This window comes from Mobula birostris, chromosome 24, assembly GCF_030028105.1.
Source record: "Mobula birostris isolate sMobBir1 chromosome 24, sMobBir1.hap1, whole genome shotgun sequence".
Taxonomy (NCBI): Eukaryota; Metazoa; Chordata; class Chondrichthyes; order Myliobatiformes; family Myliobatidae; genus Mobula; species Mobula birostris.
The window spans coordinates 57,627,451-57,649,938 of record NC_092393.1 but is presented as its reverse complement, the minus strand read 5'-3'; the positions used below and the strand labels follow the sequence as shown (position 1 = coordinate 57,649,938).

Genomic DNA, 22,488 nt, shown 5'->3' with positions numbered 1-22,488 from the left:
TGAATCTTTCAACAAATAGTGTTACCCACAACTAATCGCATGAAGCCCCAGCTGAGCCGTAAGCTGAATTTTCAAATGGAAATCGAATGGCTAATTAATGCACAGTGAGAAAGCCGAAGGGTATATTCATTTGCAACTGATCTTCCTATTATAGTAGAGCATTATTTCATCGGGTTATTGATCTCTTCCCATGTATCCTGGCCTCTGTATAATTTGTCTGGATTCATCACTGGAGGGATGGTTTATATCGGGGTCCCCAACCTTTTTTGCACCGTGGACCGGTTTAATATCGACAATATTCTTGCGGACTGGCCAACGGGGGTGGGGGGTGTTAATCATGACCGGAATATAGGTGAAACTATAAGTCACTTACAAGGGGTTAATAATACACTCAATTTCATTTCTAAAAGCATTTATCTAATGAATTTAATGTTAAATACAGTGCATATTTTCCTCCCATGAATATAGTGATAAGTCAATTATAAGTCACTTATAAGTCAATAGCATCATAACATTTTAAGTAACGTTTGGATATTAAACACACAGCGCATATTTTCCTCGTATGAACATATAAAATCATTGCAACACACCAGTATCGCTGAATCAGTGGGAACCCTGGGCTTGTTTCCCTGCAACACGACGGTCCTATCGAGGGGTGATGGGAGATAGCGATACTCAAAGGGGGTTCCTTATGTCCAGTCTATTCCGCAATTTAGTTTTCATTGCAGAAAATCCTGCTTCACAGAGGTATGACGTTGGAAATGGAAGCAATGTTTTCAGTGCTTTCGTGGCTATCTCAGGATATTCAGCCTTGACTTTGATCCAGAATGCCGGCAGAGATGTTATGTCAAGCATACTTTTCAGCCCACCGTCATTTGCAAGCTCGAGGAGTTGATCTTCTTCCTGCGCTGACATGGATGATTCACCGGGGACATTCACAAAGGGGTCACGGACCTATTCCTTTGCACGTCTTGGGTCATTTGCGGTTGGGAAGTAACGCTCGAATTCTGTCGACAGCGAAGATAGGTGATCACGCACCAGCTGTGAGAAAGACGGTGCAGCCTCAGTCTCTCCGAAAATTCCAGCTAACGCTGGGAACAAGTCAAATATGCCCCTGTCCACTCGCTGTCCCCACAGTTCCAGTTTGGCTTTGAAAGCAGACACTTTATCTGCCAACTTGAAGACAGTTGTCATTCTCCCCTGAAGTGACAAACAGTTCATTGAGCAGGTTGAAGATGTCACACAGCTAGCCACTAAGTACGACACTCTCAGAGCAGCAGCATTTGTGGAGGTGGTTGCTCTCAGTACTTGCTTCTGTCCCGCTTGCTCACGTTTTTTCCTCTCAAAAAACTCAACAGGTTTATCTTTAAGGGCAGGGTGCTTGGACTGAAGGTTCTGAAGCAGTTTTGAGGGCTTCATTGCTTCATTAGACAGCTTGTCTGCACATATCATACACTGGGAGCTTGGAGCGTGCGAGTCACTGATTGCAATAAAGCCATATTTTATGTATGACTCGTATTTTCTGTTGAAGGAAGCTTTCTTTTTTTTTTGCAGTCTCTGCCTCAGCTGTCTCTGCATTATCATCATCGTTAGGCCTTTTATGTCCTCTTCCACCTCTTCCACCTCTTCCAAAGAAACTCTCAAGTGATGTTTGTTTTTTACTCATACCGACTGATGACCTCACGTGGGTAATGACCTTGTGTACGTCCAAGTTCAACAGTGGACGTGACAGGGAATGAGGAAAGGTGCAACTGACACATATCGCTTCATACCGCCAAATAATATCGTTTCCTTGTGGCCAGGTAGCACATGCTTTGTGGCCCGGCGGCTGGGGACCACTGGTTTATATAGTCTTGCAATTCTACAGGGCCTTTCATGACCAAAGAATATTCCAAGGCTCACAACAGCCATTGAGATATTTATGAACCAGTCAGTGTGAAATGTAGAAACACAAGAGATTCTGCAGATGCTGTAGACCTTGAGCAACACCCACAAAGTGTTGGAAGATCTCAGCAGGTCAGGCAGCATCTATAAGCAGTTGGAGTTTCAGGCCAAGACCCTTCATCAGCCCTGGAAGGGAAGGGGGCAGAAGCCAGAATAGGAAAGTGGGGTGGGGGAGGAGTATAAACTCACAAGTGATGGGTGAGAGCAGGTGAGGGGGAAGGTAGGTGGGTGGGGGAGGGGGAGATGAAGGGAGAAGCTGGGAGGGGATAGGTGTAAGAGGAATAGGGCTGAAGAAGAAGGAATCTAATAGAAGAAGACAGTGGACCATGGAAGAAAGGGAGGGAGGAGAGGAACCAGAGGAAGGTAATGGGCAGGTGAAAGAGTGAGAGGGTAACCAGAAGGAGAGAGGGGTAGGAGTTACTGGAAATTAGATAAATCAATGTTTATGCCCTCCAGCTCATTATGATGCTGGATGTCGAAGATAACCAATGTTGAACACTTCCGCTTTGTCTGCAACATAAAGCAGGATCCTTCCAATGGCTATCCATTTCAATCCAATTTCCCATTTCGATTCTGACATGGCCTTCTCTACTGCCATGATGAGGCAAGGCTCAACTCAGATTGGAGGAGCATATTCCATCTGGGTAGCCTCCATCTGGAATGTCTGCCTATTCCTGCCATCCAGTTTCCATCTCTGGGACAGCCAGTCTGCAGAAGCAACTTATCTACAGATTGGGGCGGGGGGGGGGGGGGTCGGGGTTTGGATTGGTAGGTCTAACTAAAATATGTTATAAGGATCCATGATATAGCCTATTCTACAATTCAGCAGCAAAGTGGGACTTAGTTTTGGTCTTTTGATCATCCTTAGACTTAAGTCACTCCACTGCTAGAGTTCCAGAGCACAAAAATCCCCAACAGAAGGTGTTTGTTAAAAATTACCTTTTCAACTAAGCTTTTCCTTATCTGGCCTAACTTCAAATTTTGTTTGACACTTGTAAAGCACCTCAGAATCTTTTTGTACATCAAAGAAGTAGCTGGTGTTGATAGTGAAGAGATGTTAGTGAGGATTGTTAGTACCTCAGGGGCTGGATAATTGACTGACTTCTCTGATGGTGAATTACTTCACACGAGCTACATTTTCCAGTTCCACAAAATGACGCATTGCTTCTTAATGTGCCAACAAAAGACACATCCTTTATGAAAGCTTTCTAGCACAAATATCTCCACCTGGTGGAATCAGACTTCTTTCCCTGCATTACCACAGTGATGTCCAAGCACAGATATCAAACCCGTCAGTGCCCCAGCACAGTAATCCCTCGGTTGTGTCCCACCATTATGTGTGCATTCAGTCTGAGGCATTACAAAGTATGTCCGTAATGGTTCATGGGGTAGGTATTTATTGCAAGTGACAATTTCACTAACTTATCGTTAACACATTTTTAAGATAAGTTGTATGTAATGAATGTTATAATATGAACTAATGCAACCAGGTTAAAGTGTATGTGTGATCATTGGTGGAAATTTTTGTCAAGTAGATGCAGAATTAGGCTATTTGGTCGCTATTCAATCAGGGCTGATTTATTATTCCTCTCAATCCCCCACTCTCCTGCCTTCCCCCATAACTTTTGTTGCCCTTATTAATGAAGAACCTATCAACCTTCGTTTTAAATATACCCAATTACTTGACATCCACAGTCATCTGTGACAATAAATTCCACAGATTTACTCCCTCCTGACTGAAGAAATTCCTCCTCATTTCTGTTCTAAAGGGACGTCCTTGTGTTTTGAGGCTGGCCCTCTAGTCCTGGACTCTCCCACTATAGGAAAGCATCCTCTCCATGTCTACTGTATCTAGGCTTTCAATATCCAGTAGGTTTTTTAATGAACCCCCGCCCCCCCCATTCTTCTAAATTCCAGTTTATACAGACCCAGAGCTATAAAACACTCAAGTGTTAATCCTTTCATTCCCAGAATCATTCCTATTAAATCTCCTCTGGACCCACTCCAATGCCAGCACACCCTTCCTTAGATAAGGGGCCTATAACTGCTCATAACTCTCCAAATTTTTTATATACAGTGGATTCCAGTTAATTGGGGCAGCTGCTTATTTGGGATAACTCTTAAAGAACAAAAACTAATCAAGAAAATTGTCAGGATTCCCTTTGTTTATTTGGGATACTATGCTACTTAATTGGGAGAGGAGACTATTGCCAAATAATTTCAAACTAGCATCAGTCACATGCACTTCTGTGGCTGATTATGCACGACACTGTACTTAGAGCAAACAGCTTAAAAAAATCTTCAGTTGTGTATGCTTGTATTCAAAAGGCAGTGATTTTTGTCACTGATAGTTGGCGAGAAATAAGCAGTAAGACAATTCAGAAATGTTTTGCTCACTGTGGTTTCAAGCAATCAGGCTTGGAGATGTCAGAAATGGCCAGGAGTGAAAAAGAAACAATTTCACCACTTCAACAAGTTAGGAACTATGAAGAATTGAAGTTATCAGTCATTTTGCATGGTACAATGAAGATGAAGATTTGGAGGATGCAGTCATCAAAGCATTGTATGAAGGCATTCCATTATCTGCACTAGGTGTCTGTGCAGATTTTGGTCATTTACAGTCAATCAAAAGAACATAGCGTCATACAATGGATGACTCCTCCGTCGATAACAGTTGGAAACTAATACACAGTTTTATAGTACTGTATTATTAGTGGTGGTGTTCTAATTTGTTCTGTATTTCATTTCAATAAATTATTTGTTACTCAGTTTAATGGTAAGTTTGTCTTTTAATACCTATTTTTTAACAATTTCTATGAAACTTTGGCTAATTGGGGCAATTGCTTAATTGACCCAAAATGTACTAATCTCAATGTGTCCCAATTAATCTCAACCTTGCCTCTGTGTGTGTGTATGTATTTGTATTTCTTATTGTAGTACACAGTTAGTTTTTATTATTGCATACTACACTGTACTGCTGCCGCGAAGCAACAGATTTCACAACATACGCCAGTAATATTTAACTGATTCTTATTATGACCAGTGCCTTATAAAGCCTCACATTATATCCTTGCTTTTGTATTCTAGTCCTCTCAAAATAAATGCTAACATTGTATTTGCTTTCCTTACCACCTGCAAGTTAACCTTTAGGGAATTCTGCAAGTCCACTTGCACCTCTGATTTCTGAATTGCCTCCACTTTTATTCCTTCTATCAAAGTGCATGACCATACGCTTCCCTACAGTAGAATCAGATTTAATATCACTGGCATTTAGTATGTCAGGAAATGAGTTGTTTTATGGCAGCAGTACATTAGAACACATTTTTAGATCTGTAAATTACAATAAGAAATACAGTACTGTGCAAAAGTCTGAGGCACCCTACATTTTAACATAAATTAAGTTTTAGATGTTTATTTTTTGTCTTCTGCATTAGTGTGTCAGTAGAAAAGAGCAAATTTTAGATTTCCAAACATACATTTTCCAAAAAATTAAATGTTATAGAGAATTTTTTATAGTTTGTTAAAGGAAGGAACATATTAAGTAACAGACCACTTTTCAAATAAAAACTTGATTATTTTGTAGGTATATAGACCAATGCATGATTAAACAAAGATAACAAACAGGATGTTAGTGATCAATGATGTAATGAGTTGAATGAACTGAACTGATGAACTGGAACAGAAACAGGTATGGAAGGAATCAAACTGGGTAAAGGACAAACAAGCTAAAAGGTGTGGGCACGGCAGATGTGACAGTTTACCATTCAAATCATCGATTCTTACACTGTGGCAAGAGTGAGCATAGTAACAAAACACAATGTGGTCATTCTGCATCAGCAACATCTCTCCCAAGCAGAAACTTCGTGGCAGACAGGAGTTTCAAGATGTGCGGTCCAAGCTCTTCTGAAGAAGCACAAAGAAATGGCAAGGTTGAGGGCCAGAAATTCAGTGACCGGCCATGGAAACTGAGTGCAGTAGACAAGAGATCCATGAAATGAATGTCCCTTCTAAGTTGGTAGAAGCCCAGCACTGCTATCAGCTCTGAACTCAGAAACTACTGAAACCCAAATACACACCTCTACAGTCTCGAGAAGGCTGGTCAGAAGTGGTCTTCATGGAAGAGTTGCTGCCAAAAAGCCATTCCTCTGAAGCGGAAGCAATGCCAAGAGACTGACCTACACACAGAAACACGAGGACTGAGGTGCTGAACAATGGCAGCGAGTGCTTTGGACTGACGAGTCAAAGTTTGAAAATTTTGGCTCAAACAGGAGACACTTTGTCTATAGAAGGGGTGGAAGCATGACATAGATGGGTGTCTGCAGCCAACAGTGAAGCAAAGCAGAGATTCCTTGGAGGTTTGGGTCTGCCTTTCTGCAAATGGGGTTGGTAATTTGGTCAGAGTTAATGGAATCCTTAATGCTGAGAAGTACAAACAGATGCTCATCCATCACACAATACCATCTGATTGGTCCCAACTTCATTCTGCCACAGGATAATGACCCCAAGCACACAGCCAAGATCAATAAGAGTTACTTTCAGTGAAAAGAACAAGGAGTCCCAGAACAGATGGTATGGCCTCCATGGAGCCCTGATCCCAACATCATCGAGGCTGCCTGGGATCACCTGGAGAGAGAAGCAAACGAGGCAGCCAAAGTCTGCAGAAGAACTGTAGTAGGTTCGCCAAGATGGTTGGAACAACCTACTAGCTGATTTTCCTATAAAACTGCACAACAGTATATTTAAGAGAATTGCGTCTTCGCTATACAGTATTTTTTACACATGCCTAAGACTTTTGCTCAGTACTGTACTCTTTTTAAAAACTGAATTAAATAAGTAGTGCAGAATGAGAGTAAAATAAAAAGAAAAAAATATAATGAGGGAGTGTCCATGGGATCATTATCCATTCAGAAATCTGACGGCAGAGGGGAAGAAGCTGTGTGTACCTCCTCCTTGATGGTAGCAGTGAGAAAAGGGCATGTCCTGGTGACGAGGGTCCTTTTGAAGATATCCTGGATGCCCACAATGGAGCTGACTGAGTTTGCAGCTTTCTGCAGCTGTTAATGAGACTGTGCAGTGGCCCCCTCCACGCCATACGGTGATGCGACCAGTTAGAATCCGCTCCACGGTACATCTGTAGAAATTTGCTAGAGTCTTCGGTGACAAGTTGAGTGAACTCGGCCTTTTCTCCTTGGAGCGACAGACGATGAGAGGTGTATAAGATGATGAGAGGCATTGATCGTGTGGATAGTCAGAGGCTTTTACCCAGGGCTGAAATGGCTGCCACAAGAGAGCACAGGTTTAAGGTGCTGGGGAGTAGGTACAGAGGAGATGTCAGGGGTAAGTTTTTTACGCAGAGAGTGATGAATGCATGAAATGGGTTGCCGGCAGCAGTGGTGGAGGCAGATACGATAGGGTCTTTTAAGAGACTTTTGGATAGGTACATGGAGCTTAGAAAAATAGAGGGCTCTGGGTAACCCTAGTAATTTCTAAGGTAGGGAGATGTTCAGCACAACTTTGTGGGCCGAAGGGCCTGTATTGTGCTGTAGGTTTTCTATGTTTCTATGATATACCAATTCTCCTGAAGCTCCTACTGAAATAAGCCACTGTCATGCCTTCTTTATAGCTGCATCAGTATATTGGGCTCATGATGGATCTTAAGCGATGTTGACCCCAGGAACTTGAAACTGCTCACCCCTTCCACTGCTGATCCCTCGATGAGGACTGGTGTGTGTTCCCTCGCCTCTCCCTTCCTGCAGTCAATCAGTTCCTTGGTCTTACTGATGCATAGTTGTTGTTGCGACACCAGCTGATCGATCTCAATCCTTTACGCCTCCTCGACACCACCTGAAATTCTGCCAACAATTGTTGTGTCATCAACAAATTAATAGAAAGTGTTTGGGTTGTACCTAGCCACTCAGTCGTGGGTGCAGTGAGAGTAGAGCAGTGGAATATGCATGCATCAACACTGCCACTTCTTTGCGCATTCTTCCAATCTGCCTGAGCCCTTCTGCAGACTCCCTGCTTTCTCAATACTACCTGCTCCTCCATCTATCTCTGTATTATTTGCAAACTTGGCCACAAAGCCATCAATTCTGTTAACCAGATCATTAACATATAACATAAAAAGTAGCGGCCCCAACCCCAGCCACTGGGGAATGCCATTAGTCAACTGGTCTATAGCTTCAGTCAACCAATCTTCTGTCCATGTTTGATTAAGTTTTGATTGTTTTGTGCACACTGGGAGATAACTTTTAAAGTTTATTTTGAAGTTTGGTTCTTTAAATTTCCATTTAAGATTTTTTGAACCTATTTAAAAACTCACTAGTTACTTTTAATGGCACATCAATGCATTGTACTGATTTGCCAAGTTCCCCAGTTTCCCAGTGTGCTCTGATATCGACAGCATACTGTTGAATTCAACCAGAAACACGGTCAGCTCCTCTTTGCTTTTCACCAATGTAAATTCTGATCAATACTGTCCCTGCCCTCTCACTGATCTTCTGCTCACACTTCCTTGGCTTTTCCTCCCTATTTCTTCCTTGTTTCCAATGTTACAACAGTAACAGCACATTAAATCTGAGGCATTCTTTGAAGAAGGTGCTATGTAAATGGATGAGGTGTGTCTAACCTTGTGTATGTTTCTTATATATGTGATGTTTAAAGTCAGTGTGCAACATATCAATGCTCTGGACGTTACAAACAAAGGATTTCAATGGGGCTCCCTGAGCTAAGAATCTCAAGGTTTGCCATAGTCAGTGAACCGCATTTAATATCTGGGATTGACTCCTACTGCCGCTGTGAAATGTTGAGACATTTTTTAGAGACGCAGGTTGAAGGGTAAGTGTTGACCAGGGTGCTGGTGAGGACTGCTGTTTCAATATAATGAAATAGATCTTTTGCTTTCATCTGAAGGGAAAGATGGGTCAAAATCAGAATACTTGGATCAATTGTAAAGAGGTCATCAACCTGTAAAGTTAACTGCTCTTGCTTACATCATGGGTGCCAATCTGGAGTCCACTGACCCTTCAGTTGATGGTAAGGCTCCATGGGGGGAAAAAAAGGGTTAGGAACTCCTGTTTTAGATGAAGGACTGGAGAGCATTCCCTTTGTTGTGCACAAGAGCATCCATGCAGATAAGTGCTGTTCAACCCTCTGGAGTGGGGCTTGAACCTTCAGGTTTCTGGCGGTCTGAATCCAAGACTGGCATCAAGCTGGTTTACTTAAAAACAGTAGGGCATATGTCTAAGGTGAAAGTAAGGAATTCTAAAGGGGAACTAATGAGAAAGTTGTTTGTAATAGAGAGATCTGCAATGCATTGACTGGAGAGTTGGTGAAATCACATAGTCACTATATTTAAGAGGTGCTTAAACAGGCCATGTCTTGCCCATTCAAGTGAATTAAAATCAGAAGAAACACATGGTAATTTGTGTCTTCTACTGTGCAGCAGTCACAAAACAAGAAACTTCACGATGTATGTCAGTGATAATAAATTCACTAGGTCCCTAAAGATCAGAAGTCCCTTTCTCAATCTCCAAACAGCCATGTCTCTCTCCCACAGAACTGCTCTTTTGTGCTTATTCCTTTGATTCAGCTTTGGGCTTTCGATTCCAATATCTTCTTCTAGACCAAGTGCCAGTTTTGATTTGACACTGCTCTGTGGTACCATGAGATGCTTTGTCAAGGCAAAGCTTCCAGACAAATCCAAGTTGCTCTGAGCAAGGATGAGGAACTTGGGGCTGTTTCACACAGTGAAAGAGTGCTGACATATCAATAACAACAAAAGCACAGTTCAGAGTTATTGCAAGAAAATGAAAGTTTCTGTAAGGAACAGATAGAGGAATTGGTTTCAAATTCCTCAACTAGCTCACTGTAAATATCATCTTCAATTTTTGTTTCTACGTACATCTGTGAGTTAATTTCCGTACGGAATTGATGGTTTGACCAACAGAAGCACATGTGGTGACAGCTAATCTTTCTTTCCCGGTCCCTATGTTATTCTCCAGAAATTCCTGGCAGGTGATGTTCACACATTGCTGACCCTTGCTGATGGCTAGCTCCAGGAAAACAAGAAACATGTGGGGTACAGCCTAACTGAAAGAACAAAATTGTGCATTCACTTACTCAACTTCTGTGGAAAGAAAAGTAGAGTTAACAAACTATGTCAGAATTGGATGATGAAATATTATTGTCTAAAATGTTCTTCTGGAATAGATGCTGTCTGTGTGCAGAGTATTTATAATATTTTCTTTTCCTGCAGTATTTGCTTTTGTGTAAGTGTGAAGATTGTGTTATTGAAAGACACAAAACCTGATCTGTGCTAGGACCAGCTACGGCGCAACCCAGCTTTGAAAATGTCAAACCATTTGTGTTCCGTCTTTACAGAATTATCATCGAGGACTTTGTTTTGCAGAAACTGTGCACTCTGAGATATTAGCGTGGTCCCTTAGCTCCCCCTCCTGGACATAATTTGCATTGTGGCTGAGCAACATTAAAGTACTCATTGATTGCATTACCTTGTTACATTCACTCCTAATCTCCTGATTTAAACTGTGTTACATCTCTGTAAGTGCTAGCGAGCCTATTGTCACTTCCCTCCAATGTATTCTGCACCTTGTAGCTTCTTTGCTGCACCCTAACTGATCTGATGACTTTGATTTCTTCCCCTCCCTGCTCTTGTCCCTCACTTTAAATCAGTCATTTTGCAATCTTGTCTGTAATTATTTTAGATAGTACCTACTTATTTCTTTATGTGCAATTTATTCACTTATCTTTTTACAAATGCTCTGTGCATTTTGATAAAGATCCTCAATTTTGTCATTTTCCACTTTAGACCAGCTGCAGCTCTGATTGGAGGTACGTTGTCTCTCTCCTGACAGTGTGTCAGGAACCTGTATGTCACACATATGCTGCCCTATAATTTCTCTTTTCTCTAACTTCTTCAATTTCTCTTCACCAGAACCTTTCCCGTCCCATCTCCCCCCCCACCCCAAGTACACCACAAATACTCAGTGTATTGCCTGTCTGCAGCCCTGCTTATTCAACTGTCTGAATAGTCATAGTACAGTTCATGTGGAGACCCTCCAAATGAACAGCTCCTTCCTTCCCCAATATTGCTGCTAGAGTCCAAAGAAATAGAAACTCATGTCTCCTCTGCAGGTATTTGAGGAGACATTTAGTTTGTGATCTTAATTAGCCTTTTCTAGTTTACACATAGCTCGGGTGGTTATCCAAAGATTATCACTTTTGTGATTCTGTTTTGGATTTGGATCCAGGTTACTCATATCCTGCGAAAAAGCCATCTCCTTTGTTCCTAATAATTAGATTTCTCCCTTCTCATACCAATTTCCTGCCCAATCCTTAATCCTGGCACTTGACAGGCAGCACAGTTTTTGGGACTTGCACTTATGTCTGTGCTGGCTGTAAAGTAGCTATCCTTACTAATCCCATTTTCCACATGGTGCAGACAACAGCAGTTGTACTAGTCTTACCTACAGTTAGTAACCTCTTAAAAAATCCATGATAATAGATAAGACCTCAGTTGAACAAAACCATGCAGATTATCCTTGATTATTCTTCACCTTTCCAGGTATAAATTAATCCTGTTCCTCACATTGCCACTTCCCCCTAAATGAGCTCTACTCTCTCCTGAGTTAGCCTGTTGTAGATTTGCTCCTGCCCTTTGTAGTTTCAGTTGTTACCCACAAAGACTACAAGAGTCCTATATCTGTTGGACAAGTGTAAAGGCTGAGGGTCTTCCAGTCTCCATGCCTGCCTCACCCAGTCACATTCTCCTGGGCCCATTGACTGGTCAGTTCTACAGTTCTAAGAGTTGCGACCTCTCCTGGATAACTTTCCCCCTCTCTGATGCATCAGTGTTGAAATCTTGGGCTCCAACTCATCATCTGATCTGCAAATACTTGCTGCATATTTGTAGCCGTGGATCCATCCATCAATGGTTTCCATCAACTCCCACCACGTACTGGTGCAATACATCACCTCCCCAAACATGCACACCTTAAACCTATTTATTTATTTAAATTAGTTTATTTAATTAAGTCATATCACATTTAATCTCACAAAAGCCACTTACCTTACTGAGCAATGTGCTGGAGGAGCTCAGCAGGTCAGGCAGCATCTATGGATGGGAATAGACAGTCGGTGTTTTATCCCCATCCATTGATGCTGCCTGACCTGCTGAACTGCTCCAGTTCATTGTGTGTATTGCTCTAGGCTTCCAGAATCTGCACTACCTCTTGTGGTATTATCTTACTGAAGTCTTGCAGAAACAGACAATCCTGTGCTGCAGACATACTGGGGGATGGCAGCCTCAAAGGGGAAGAGAGCAGTGCTTCAAAAATGGACAATACAAATTGGAGTGAAGTCAGGGAAGCATGGTAGCTTATTACAAGTTTAACAGAGAAAAAAAGATCAGGGGAGACTGAAATGGGTCTTGCAGATGCAATGAGTGTGGACAGAGTTGGAAATACAACTAGAGACACCATTGGTCAGTAGAAGCAGGGAGAAGAATGAAAGATTTACTTAGTAGGAGAAGGGGATGGAACATAAGTGAGTGAAATGAATAATCACAAATTAACTAAGTCTGAAAATGATAGTGAAAGGAACCGAGTAAGGGAGACTATTAAGAAGAATAATGAAGCCAAGCCTATCTTTGTTCTTTGGTATTGTTTGAAAGTATTGCGTGATTTTGGCAGGTGAGTAAAGATCCATAGCTTTAAGATAGTTGATAATCTAATGATAGGTAAACTATTTGAGCAACAGATCCACATATCTTGAACCCACGACTTAATCAAATATTTATCTGATTCCTTCTTAAATAACTGTTATAGATTTCACTTCTATTTTTAAGCAATGGCCAAAGAACCCTTTGTGTAAAATAACTTCTCCTTGGCTCTCAGTTTGTTGATGATCTTGCATTTACCACTTTTCAGTCCTCTGAAGATGAAATGTCATCTGCTAAATGAAATTCAACAGAGAAAAATGCAGTGTCACATTTCAGTAGTAAGACTGAGGAGAGGTGATATGAACTGTAGGACGCAGTTGTTAGAAGGGCACAGAAACACTTGGAGCATTGTGTGCAGTTTTGGGCTCCTTATTTTAGAAAGGATATACTGACATTGGAGAGGGTTCAGAGAAGATTCATGAGAATGATTCCAGGAACGAGAGGGTTACTGTATGAGGAACATCTGGCAGCTCTTGGGCTGTATTCCCTGGAGTTCAGGAGAATGAGGGGGGGATCTCATAGAAACATTCCAAATGTTAAAAGGCCTGAATAGATTAGATATGGCAAAGTTATTTCCCATGGTAGGGGATTCTAGGACAAGAAGGCACGACTTCAGGATTGAAGGACATCCTTTTAGTACTGAGATGCGGAGAAATTACTTTAGTTGGAGGTGGTAAACCTGTGGAATTTGTTGCCACAAGTGGCTGTGGTGGCCAAGTCATTGGGTGTATTTAAGGCAGAGATCGATAGGTTCTTGATTTGCCAGGCAATCAAAAGTTATGGGGTGAGAGCAGGGGAGTGGGGATGACTGGATGAAGTGGATCAGCCCATGATTGAATGGTGGAGCAGACTCCTTGGGCCGAATGGCCTACTTCTGCTCCTAAATCTTATGGTCTTATGGAACAGAGAAATCTGAGGCATAAACATAAACATCCCTGCTCTTTCAGCTTTTTAAACACAAATTTGTTTTTCTGTTTTACAGTGAGGGATGCTAAAAATCTAATCCCCATGGATCCAAATGGCCTTTCCGATCCCTACGTTAAACTCAAACTCATCCCTGATCCCAAAAGTGAAAGCAAACAGAAGACAAAGACTATCCGGTCAACCCTCAACCCCACCTGGAATGAATCGTTCTCTTTGTGAGTATGGTATTATTCCTATTTTATAAACATACCTTTTATGATTTTTTTCCTTCAAGGATGAACATCTTGAAGATGAAAGTACAGTACCATGCAAAAGTCTTGGGGGCGCGCGCACACACACACACACACACGCACGCACGCACATGCACACACACAGTAGGAGGGAGTCAGGGAGAGGGGAATCATGTTTGGGAAAAGGGGAAGGGGAAGGAACGGGAAGCACCAGAGAGACTTCTGTAATGATCAGTAAACTGATTGGAATCAAATGACCTTGCCTGGTGTCTCAGGGCTGGGTGTGTCCACATTGCACCACCCCTGCTCCTGACACTCTTTCTCTGCCACATGCCTCACACCCCTCCCACGACACTCCACCCTCACCATTCTCAACATCTTTTACTCTGGCCAGATTTACAAATTCGCTCTCCACTCCACATTGACAAATAAAGTACTGTGCATAAGTCTTAGGCACCCTACCTATATATATGTGCCTAAGACTTTTGCGCCATTACTGTGTCCAGTCAATTCTGCTAAATGTGACCTACTGTAGCAATGGCATAATATACCCCACTTCCAAAATTGATGACCCAGTAACACAGAGCAAGTACCTTCATCAGTGCCGTAACATTTCACAGTGAATATGCAACAGTCATTTCTACTTTCTCCTCTTAGTCTGTCCCTCAGGGTTTAGGATGACTTGCTTCTATTCCAATCCTGAGGTTATTTACAAAAGGCCCTACTACTACTTCCTTAAATAATTGATTCTAGCATTTAATCTGCTAATGTCCGACTAGTTGGTCCGTATTTTGTTTTTTCTCAGGTTATGTTTCCTGCTTTCCTATCTAAGGTAGCCATTTTAAATTATGGAATTTAAGAAGACAGTAATGAGTGTTTTCGTCATCGCTGTAGCCACCTCTTTCAAAACCATGCGATGCATGTCACTGGAACCTGGTGACTTACAAATGTCCATTTCTACCAATTTCTCCAATTCCATTTTTTCACTCATTACAGACCATTGTTCTTTACCATGCCTGGTGAGTTTTCTGAGTGGTATTTCAATAAGGTACAGAGCTTTTGTTTGATTTATCTGGCATCTCTCTTATTCTTGACTAACTCTGTGAGGGACCCACATTAATTGCTGTTTATCTTATCTATCATTGTATTTATAGTCTGTTGTGCTTCCCTCATATTTAACTTTCTCTTTCTTAATCAGTTTTTGCTTTACTTGGAACTCTAACTTTTTCTCAATTCTCTTGACCAACATTATAAGATTTTTCTTTAATCTAATACTAATTTTGATTATTCTTCTTTGCCAAACGTAGGCCAGTTTTTCTGTTGGGATTTTGTCTTAAAGAGACGTGTATTTGTCCTAAGTAATCTATTAATTCTTTCTGTGTTAGATACTGCTCACTTACCGCAATATTTTTATTGTGGTTTCCCGGTTGACCATAGGAAACTTGTGCACCACACCTCTGTCGTTGGTTTTGTTTAAATGTAAGATCCAGATTTCAGATTGAAGTAAAACACTTTCAATCTTTATATTAAATTCCAGCATGTGATCACTCATTCCTAACAACTAAAGCTTACTAATTCTCACCATTACACAACATTAAATCTAATATAATTTCTTCCCTTGTTGATTCTAGCAAAGCAGCTTGTATACACATGATGAATTTGTTTTCCCAGCTGTACTTGCTAATTTAGTTTGCCCAGGCTGTATGTATATTAAATTCTGCATGATTATTATTATAATTACTCTTGTTATATGCCTCTCTAGTTTCCTAAATTATTCTGTTGTCTATATTACCATTGCTTTTTAAAAACCTACAGACAATTCCCACCAATGTTTTCTGTATCTTGCTGTTTCTTAACTCCAACCAAACGGTTTCTTCCGCTTGATTTTCTGAGCTAAGATTTTTTCTTACTGTAGAAAAAGTAATACGTATCATAATCTTTTACTATCAGGGCAATTATCGCTCTCTTGCATTCACCTATAATTTCTAAGAATTAATTATCGTGGATTATTTAAATCCTAACCTTGGTCACTTTGCACCATGAAATGTTTTGAATGGCTTGTCAAGCCTCATATCACAGCCAGCCTCCCCTCATCGCTGGATCCTCTACAGTTTGCTTATCGTCCAAATCGCTCTACGATTGCTCCACACTGCACACAGTTCTCTCTCACTTGGACAATAAACCCTTATGCCAGAATCCTGTACGTTGAGTTCAGTTCAGCGTTCAATACCATCATCTCGCAGAGACTAGTGGAGAAACAGTCGCTGCTTGGCCTTAACACTGCCATGTGTTGCTGGATTCTGGATTTCTTGACAGAGAGACCACAGTCAGTCCGTGTTGGCAGGAACATCTCTGACTCCATCACACTGAGCACTGGATCCCCACAAGGCTGTGTGCTTAGCCCATTGCTGCTTACACTGCTAACACACGACTGTGCAGCCAGATTCAAGGAGAACCTGATCATTAAATTTACTGATGATACCACAGTGGTGGGGCTCATCAGCAAAAGGGATGAAACAATGTACAGGGAGGAGGTCAAACACCTAGAGAGCTGGTGCAGTGATAACAACTTGATGCTTAATGTCACTAAAACCAAGGAGATGATCGTCCATTTCAGACGGTCTCAGCCCGAGCACACACCCCTCAGCATCAGTGGCTCCACAGTGGAGAGAGTGGGAAAACATCAAGTTCTTTGGGTGCAGATCTTGGACAATCTCACCTGGTCCAGGAACACCACTGGGATTGTGAAACGGGCCCAGCAGAGATTGCACTTTCTGAGGAAGCTTAAACAAGCATCACTCCCCACTAACGTCTTAACTACATTCTACAGAGGCGTGGTTGAGAGTGTGTTGACCTTTTGCATCACAACCTGGTACTCCAGCTGCAGTGCTGTCGACAAAAAAGCCTTGTAGAGGGTGGTTAGGGGAGCAGAGAAGGTTATTGGGGTCTCCCTACCTTCTGTCCAAGACCTCTTTCAGAGTCGATGCCTCCAGAAGACACGGTACATCATTAAGGACCCCTCACACCCTCTCCATGAACTGTTTGTTCTTCTGCCATCAGGAAAACGTTACAGGAGCATCAAAACTAAAACCACAAGGCTACTAAACAGCTTCCTCTCACAGGCAGTCAGACTGCTGAATAGCTGCTCCACCTGACTCTGCTTTGGACACTTTTAACTTGCGCTGGACACTTACAACTTGATTTTAACTGACATGTGGCTGTTGTGTTTTACTATTTATTGTTATGTTTATTATTTAGTGTTGCGTTTGTTATGTTATGATTGCACTGCTCCTGGGAAACGCTGTCTCATTCTGCCCTGCAGAGCTGATGTACGGTTAGAATGACAAAGTTTTTTTTGAATCTTTGAACTTAGCAATGGATTTTACATCATACCCATTTATTTCTATTTGCCATCGTTCATCTATATTGTTAATGAGTGCTGATTAAACTTTTCCCTGCTGTGACTCCAGTTGGAGTTGTAAGCTTTTTTCTTTGAATGCTCTGCAACTACCCACAAGTTCCAGACATTTACTGCAGGTTTGGTCACGACCTGAGTGATACATGTCCCACCCTGCCACACGTCCCCCCAAAAGCCCATGGGCCACGCGTAGTTTGCGTCCCCACCAAAGACCACTGGCCATGTGTGGCACATGACTCCCCCCCCCCAAAGCCCAAGGGCCATGCATGGTGCATATTCGCACCCCATGGATTATCTGAGCATGAAGGGACTTAATCCAATCATTCTGCCACCTAAAAGTGTAACAGCAGCAAGGGCAAGAATGAGTCAACATCTGCAATGGTTACACGCATTTCAATTGTCTGGTTACTGTTCTTTAATTGTTTGAGAAACATATTCTCATGTTCTCAATATTTATTGTTTATTATTAATATTTTGTTTTTGCACACTTCGTTATCTTTTATGGACGTTGTCCACCCTGTTGGGGGCAGTCCTTTATTGATTCTATTATTGTTATTGGATCTATTGAGTATTGAAATGAATCTCAGGGTTGTATATGGTGACATATATGTACTTTGATAATGAATCTACATCGACTTTGACTGCAAGAAACTTGTGTTACTTGAAACTCTAGTTTTGTTTTCTCTTACCCTGCTCATGACTTCAAGGACTAAAGCAGAATTAGATGGATTCCTTTATTCTGATTTGAACTTGTAGCTGTATGGTATATTTCTCTGACCTAACCCCACTCTAGAACAATAATATAAGCAATATTAAAGATGCCTTCCTGTAAGTGAAAAGTTAATTTGCAATTGGACTATCTGTTCTATTGATATTAGCAATCTTTTTAAAAGGATAAAAGAGATCTTCTTCTATTGTCCTGCCCATCATTTCCCATCAATGAATCAAGTAACAAGTTCAGCCATTCACCATGCTGCTACTCGCCAGCTCTTGTACAATGACTTGCTGAATTAGTACTTCTTGTTGCTTGGAGGTTGCTTCCATCTTGCTTGCAGATATTGCAAAAGTAATTCCTGCCTTTGTGATGCAATCACCAGCCCACCCTCATGCTGGGACTTTGTAGGTTTTGCCATGAATCTGTGGAACCTCCTGAAATCTCAGTGATATTACATCATCTGCTCTTGAACGCTCTCAGTGAGGACATCACAGTGTGGATATATTAACAGTTACAGAACATTCAGCTTGACCCCAGTTGCATGATTAACATTATCGCTGGGTTCTTATAGGTGTAAAATGATGGCAACTTTTACCCCATCTCTCTCTTATTCGTCCTGCAGTAAACTGAAGAATAGTGACAAAGATCGACGACTCTCGGTAGAAATCTGGGACTGGGATCGCACCACCAGGAATGACTTCATGGGAGCCTTGTCCTTCGGTGTATCTGAGCTGATGAAGTCCGGAGCATCTGGTTGGTACGTGTTCCCTCAGGCCTTTGGGAATAAAAACCTTTTCTCTTCAGTTGATAAAGGGAGACTATTTACTCTTTTGGAACAGACCTGAACAAGGACACATAGACTTATAACTAGATCCCACTTTGGTTCAGGGGTGAGGTTAGGAAACTCATCTGATGGTAGGAATCTCAGATTGGTTCACTCCAGAAAGCTCTTGTAACTGGAGGTCAATTCATTTCAAATCTCAAACTGTAGGTTTTGTTGGATAAAAAGTCATGATCGTGGAACCAAGTAAGGTAGAGGGAATCAACATACATTGTGATTCGATGAGGCGAGAGGTTTGAATGGCTGACTCCTATTTCTACATTTCCAAATTTAAACAAGGTGCGTGGAATGGACTGCCAGCGACGGTGGTAGAGGCAGATATGACAGGGTCTTTTAAGAGGCTCCTGGACAGGCACATGGAGCTCAGAAAAATAGAGGGCTATGGGTAACCCAAGGTAATTTCTAAGGTAAGGACATGTTCGGCACAGCTTTGTGGGCCGAAGGGCCTGTATTGTGCTGTAGGTTTTCTATGTTTCTAAGATGGCGTTTTAATTCAAGTAAATTCAAGTTAAGTTTATTGTCATGTGCACACGTACGATGAGATACAGATGCAACCTGCTTGCAGCAGCATCACAGACATGTAGATTTAAACAACACACATCAATAATACATAAATTATATAAAATAATGAAAAAAGTGTGCACACACACAATTTAAAGAGAAGTCCATTGTGCAAGAGATGGTCTGTAGTGTTCTTAATTTCCGCTGGGCATGTGTGATCACTGTGCACACCTGGGTCTCCCAAGACTCTGCTTTTTAAGTGTGCAATTCACTGCTCCAAATTCTGCTGCCATCCATCTTGTCATATTGATTCCCAGTGCAGCACTTCTGCTCTCTGCCTGATTTAAGTCCCATCCAACCTTGCTAGCTAACATTTGACTGATGGAATGCAATTGATTGCGTCAGGTTTGGTGTGGGCCAGACGCACTTAGCCTCAGTAACATTGATAGGATAGGGCTGACAGTTACAAGTGGTCAGGAAATTGCTGAGAGTACACAACACTTCCTGCTTCTCAAGCCATAACTTCATTGCAAGGCCTGGGTTATCTAAACTGGATCTGTTGGGTTAGGTGGGGTCAACCATGGAAAAAAGTTCATGTCCTTGAGGTCAGGTTAAGTTTAAGTCGACTGTGGTCAGTCTGGATTTGAGTTAGTAGTTAATTTTATATCCAATCAGGTCTCTACTGCACCTCACTGTCCACTGAATTTTATCTTGACAGTATTCACTTTCTCTGACAGTTTGTGTTAGCCAGTGCTTCCATGTCATTGTTGTAACTCCATAATTTGATCAGATGATTCTCCTCTCATATTGTAGCTGTCAGCAGTAACATTACCCATTGTGTCACTTCCACAGGTTCAAGCTGCTAAGCCAAGAAGAAGGAGAGTACTACAATGTTCCCATCATGGAGGATAATGGGGATTCTGAGCTACATCAGAAATTTGAGGTGAGAACTTCCAAGCGTGGATTCCTTTCCCTCGCAAATGGGCTTAATTTGTGGTTTGTCTTTCAATTTGACTTTTCAGGAATAGTGTTCGGAGACTTCACAAAGAGTCAAGTGTTATTCAAACAATTGGACACTCAGACACATCACAATTTAATCTCATACATTGAGGAAAGATGAAAGGAATCGAAGGGAGAGTGGGTGAGGGAGGGAGTGCAAGGAAGAATCAATAAACAATAATAAACATGCCTGAGCCCACACATGTATTTGTGAATGTTTGTGCACGTGCTTGTGCATGGTTCAACGTATCTGTGTTAATGTATACGAGTAGGGCTTGATCTCCAGTCAGTTTGGACTCCTTGCCACTTGGACCAAGTTTCACTCTGTCCAGTCTGTACTGGAATCGTTGTCCAATTGTTAAGCAAAATCATGCACAAGCTTTTTCACTCTCTCTAGAAACACCAGTCTGTTATCATAGCAGAGGAACCTAAAAGCTCTGACACTGATGTGATGGTAGGAGAGAGCCAGTTTAATGAACAAGACAGTGGTACACCTTCTTCTGGAAGTGCACATCTAAACATGAATGCAGTCTTCATGGGTTGTCTTTCACCTTCAATAATAAGCTGAGTTGGTCCTTCAAGGGCTACTTTGGGATCAGCAACATCTCAAGACTCTCCTGATCACTCTAACATGGAATCAGAGAGCTGCAGTCATCAGCATGTGCTCCAGCCTCAGAAATTACAGATGAAATTGTTTGCAACTCAGACACAGGCAATGTTTAACACAAGAGATTCTTCAGATGCTGTAAATCCAGAGTAACACACACACAAAATGCTGAGGAACTCAGCAGGTCAGGCAGCATCTCCGGAGAGGAATAAATAATCAACTTTTCAGGTCGAGACCTGACGAAGGGTCTTGGCCCGAATTGTCAACTGTTTATGCCTGACCTGTTGAATTCCTCCAGAAAAGACTTCATACCCATACTTTTTTTGTGTTTAGTAAGATTCCTATCCCAGTGTGGTTGTCGTGGATGGAAGGGGAATAGGAGAGGCCCCAAAACTTGAATGAGGCTCTCCCTGTTCTCAGCTGAAGAGATTGAAGTCTGTATGTATCACTCAAGACACTATGATCATTGCCCTTGGAAGTGCAGCGAGAGTGATGGTCACATCATTGCTAGGAGTGAGCTGGAGAGGTCATTGATAAATACTGCACTCCACAGGTGTAATGCTAAGGGTATGCTAATATGCTGCCTGTTCACAAGGTAGAGGAATTGTAGATGTTGATGAATTACAAATGTTGGAATTAGTCAGCAGTTCAGGCATTACCTGAGCAGGAAGAAACAGTTGACATTTTGAGTTGATAACCTTTCATCAGAAATTAAGAAGAAAGGTTGGTCGTCCTAAAACATTTACTCTGATTCACTCTCCATAGATGCTACTCCAACTGCTAAGCAACGCCAGGACTTCTAGTGTTTATCTCAGATGGCCAATGTGTTTTTTTTGTCTACTGGTTATGTGCATCCATCCATCAAACTTAATTTTTTTCATCCAGTGATGTCCCTCAAGAGGCAGTGCTGGACAACTTCAGTTTTTGGATAGCTACAACTGATTAGGCATTGGTGCTCAGTGTAAACTCTCTGGTCTGCAGATGATAGAAGACTTTGGTGAAATAATCGTTGTGAGGTGTAGTTATATACTGTAAGGGGGCAGAGATAAGGTTGGTAAAATGCAGAAGAACATGAAATTGTACAGTATGGTGGAAAGAGTAAAGATATCAAAAGAAGTGACTAAACATGAAAAGGGAATGTAGGACAGAGGGATCTGGATGTATATGCAGATAAATCTTTGAAAGTGTCACAATGTGTTGTGAGAGTAGATAGCAAAGCTCAGGACCCTGTTGTTCGTAACTGAAGGCACAGAGTATAAATGTAGAGAGGTTATCACTCCAATTAAGACAGCATTAAACAACAGTGAAATTGTGAGACCCAGGAGTTGTCCTAATAAACTTCCTTGATGCGTCACTGCCTTAAAATGTGTATGTTGGAATGTTTACTTTGCCATCTTCTGAACTGCAGTTAAGTTTGCTTTGGCCACTGTCCCAATGTTTTAGCACATTTGCACTTTATCCGTGACTTTATGATTATTTATGGTAGGATTTTAAAAAAAATAAGGTGAGGAAGATAGGAAACAATTCTGAAGTTCCTTTGTTAAACAGTGATGATGAATATCAAAACA

General features: G+C 41.6%; 1 protein-coding gene across 2 annotated transcripts in view; it reads left to right on the top strand.

Annotated features, from left to right (window-relative positions):
• LOC140187369 (protein kinase C alpha type) overlaps window positions 1-22,488 on the top strand; it is a 314,906-nt gene that overhangs the window by 212,475 nt on the left and 79,943 nt on the right. For both annotated transcript variants that reach the window (XM_072242638.1, XM_072242640.1), the window contains exons 6-8: window positions 13,668-13,824; window positions 18,595-18,729; window positions 20,167-20,257. In XM_072242638.1, the coding sequence (XP_072098739.1) occupies window positions 13,668-13,824; window positions 18,595-18,729; window positions 20,167-20,257 (383 nt within the window). The remainder of the gene's footprint in view (window positions 1-13,667; window positions 13,825-18,594; window positions 18,730-20,166; window positions 20,258-22,488) is intronic.